Consider the following 1,414-nt stretch of genomic DNA (forward strand, 5'->3'; position numbering starts at 1 on the left):
TTAATTATATTACTACTTCTTTTATTTATAGGCGAATACTTCTTTCTTATATTCATCAGTATGGCTTGAATGTCAGCATGCAATATTCCAATGTGCTTCTGTTGTAACGTCAAGTGTCTCATATGATGTCTCTTCAGAAGAATTATCCGATGTTTCTTTACATATGATATCAGTGATTGGCCTAGTCTCCCACCTACTCGTAGAAGTCCTCCCGCATTAACAAAGAGAATTAATTAATTTCAATTTTCAAATCTTCAAAGTCAAGTGATGATCCTTGCTTATTATTCGAAGTTCTTTTGGTTTCTTCATCTATATCAATTTTTATTTATCTGCACATCTTTACAGTATCACTTATAAAAACGTGCTTCCAACAGCGAAATCTGATTAAAATAGATATTAGTTCTTGCTGCAATTTTGGTCCAGTATGCAGTGTATCATTCAGCAAAACCCTACTTGAACTTTTTGTAGCAGCATCAAAAACAGCTCGCAACTTCGTTGAGCCCCATTGCTTGATAACTGGGTGGTGTGGTAAATAATAATGTGGATGATTAAGTTCTGCTATTGGTACTGGTACTGCAGATCCTAATTTTAAATATTTGTTCATGATTTTTATGTCTTCATTTCTTTTAAACCGCTTTACTAGGTTTATAAGGCGAGATGTTGCAATCTGTAAAGGATCTCCTAATTCATTTTTTTTATCTAGTTTAAATGGCAATGACACTATGTATCTTCCACTTTCTGTACGACTGACAGTCTTTGAGAAGTACTCTTCACATACCTTCTCTGACCCATGGATTGTTGGCTCTAATACTTCTTCCAAATTCCAGAACTTGGTGATGGCTTCATGCAGTTGTACATTTGATACAAATCCAACATAATTTGAATTTGTTTGTTGCTTGTATGCACCAGATAGTACCCATCCAAACAAGCTGTTTCTTAAAATTGGTAATTTGTATCCTTATTTAATTACATCTTTCTGCAAAATTTCGAAGAATAGTTCGACTCCAATTAACATTTGAATTGGGCCAGGGCTTGCAAACATTGTGTCAGCTAAAAGCACTCCTTTAGGAATTTTCCAGTTTTCAATATTGATTTTTGATGTCGGTAGATCGCTTGTTATGTTGTCCATCACTATGCAGTTGATCCTTCTTGAAAATGCAGAGATATTGAATTTAATTTCTACTGCCACAGTGTTATAGCTAGTCAATGATCTTCCTTGTAATACCTTCATTGTATTTACATCACCTTTCAGAGGGAGAGCTAATTTGTCCGCTAGATCCCTCGTTATTAAATTCACTTGTGATCCGCTGTCTAGCAGAGCCCGTACAATATGTGGTCTATTTTGTGCATCCATAATTGTAATTGCAATTGTAGCTAGCAGTACATTAGTTGTGTTGTCTGGCTGCGAAAACAT

The 1,414-nt window shown here is 35.1% G+C and overlaps 1 protein-coding gene across 1 annotated transcript; it reads right to left on the bottom strand.

The window, feature by feature from the left end:
* Positions 1-325: 325 nt before the first annotated feature.
* Positions 326-1,414, bottom strand: LOC113389248. Its single transcript, XM_026626305.1, has 2 exons — positions 1,014-1,414; positions 326-929 (listed from the first exon to the last, which is right to left on the bottom strand). Exons 1-2 carry the CDS (start codon positions 1,412-1,414, stop codon positions 326-328), a joined length of 1,005 nt encoding a protein of 334 aa, XP_026482090.1.

The sequence above is a fragment of the Ctenocephalides felis genome, unplaced genomic scaffold, assembly GCF_003426905.1.
Source record: "Ctenocephalides felis isolate EL2017-DRISC unplaced genomic scaffold, ASM342690v1 CF-g0.4_SCAFFOLD_00845, whole genome shotgun sequence".
Taxonomy (NCBI): Eukaryota; Metazoa; Arthropoda; class Insecta; order Siphonaptera; family Pulicidae; genus Ctenocephalides; species Ctenocephalides felis.

Excerpts from the sequence above, each read along its gene's own strand:
- LOC113389248 (XM_026626305.1), bottom strand. The coding sequence starts at position 1,414 with ATGTTTTCGCAGCCAGACAACACAACTAATGTACTGCTAGCTACAATT. Across the intron at positions 930-1,013 it reads AGCCCTGGCCCAATTCAAAT|CTTGTTTGGATGGGTACTAT; the intron begins GTTAATTGGAGT and ends TTTAAGAAACAG.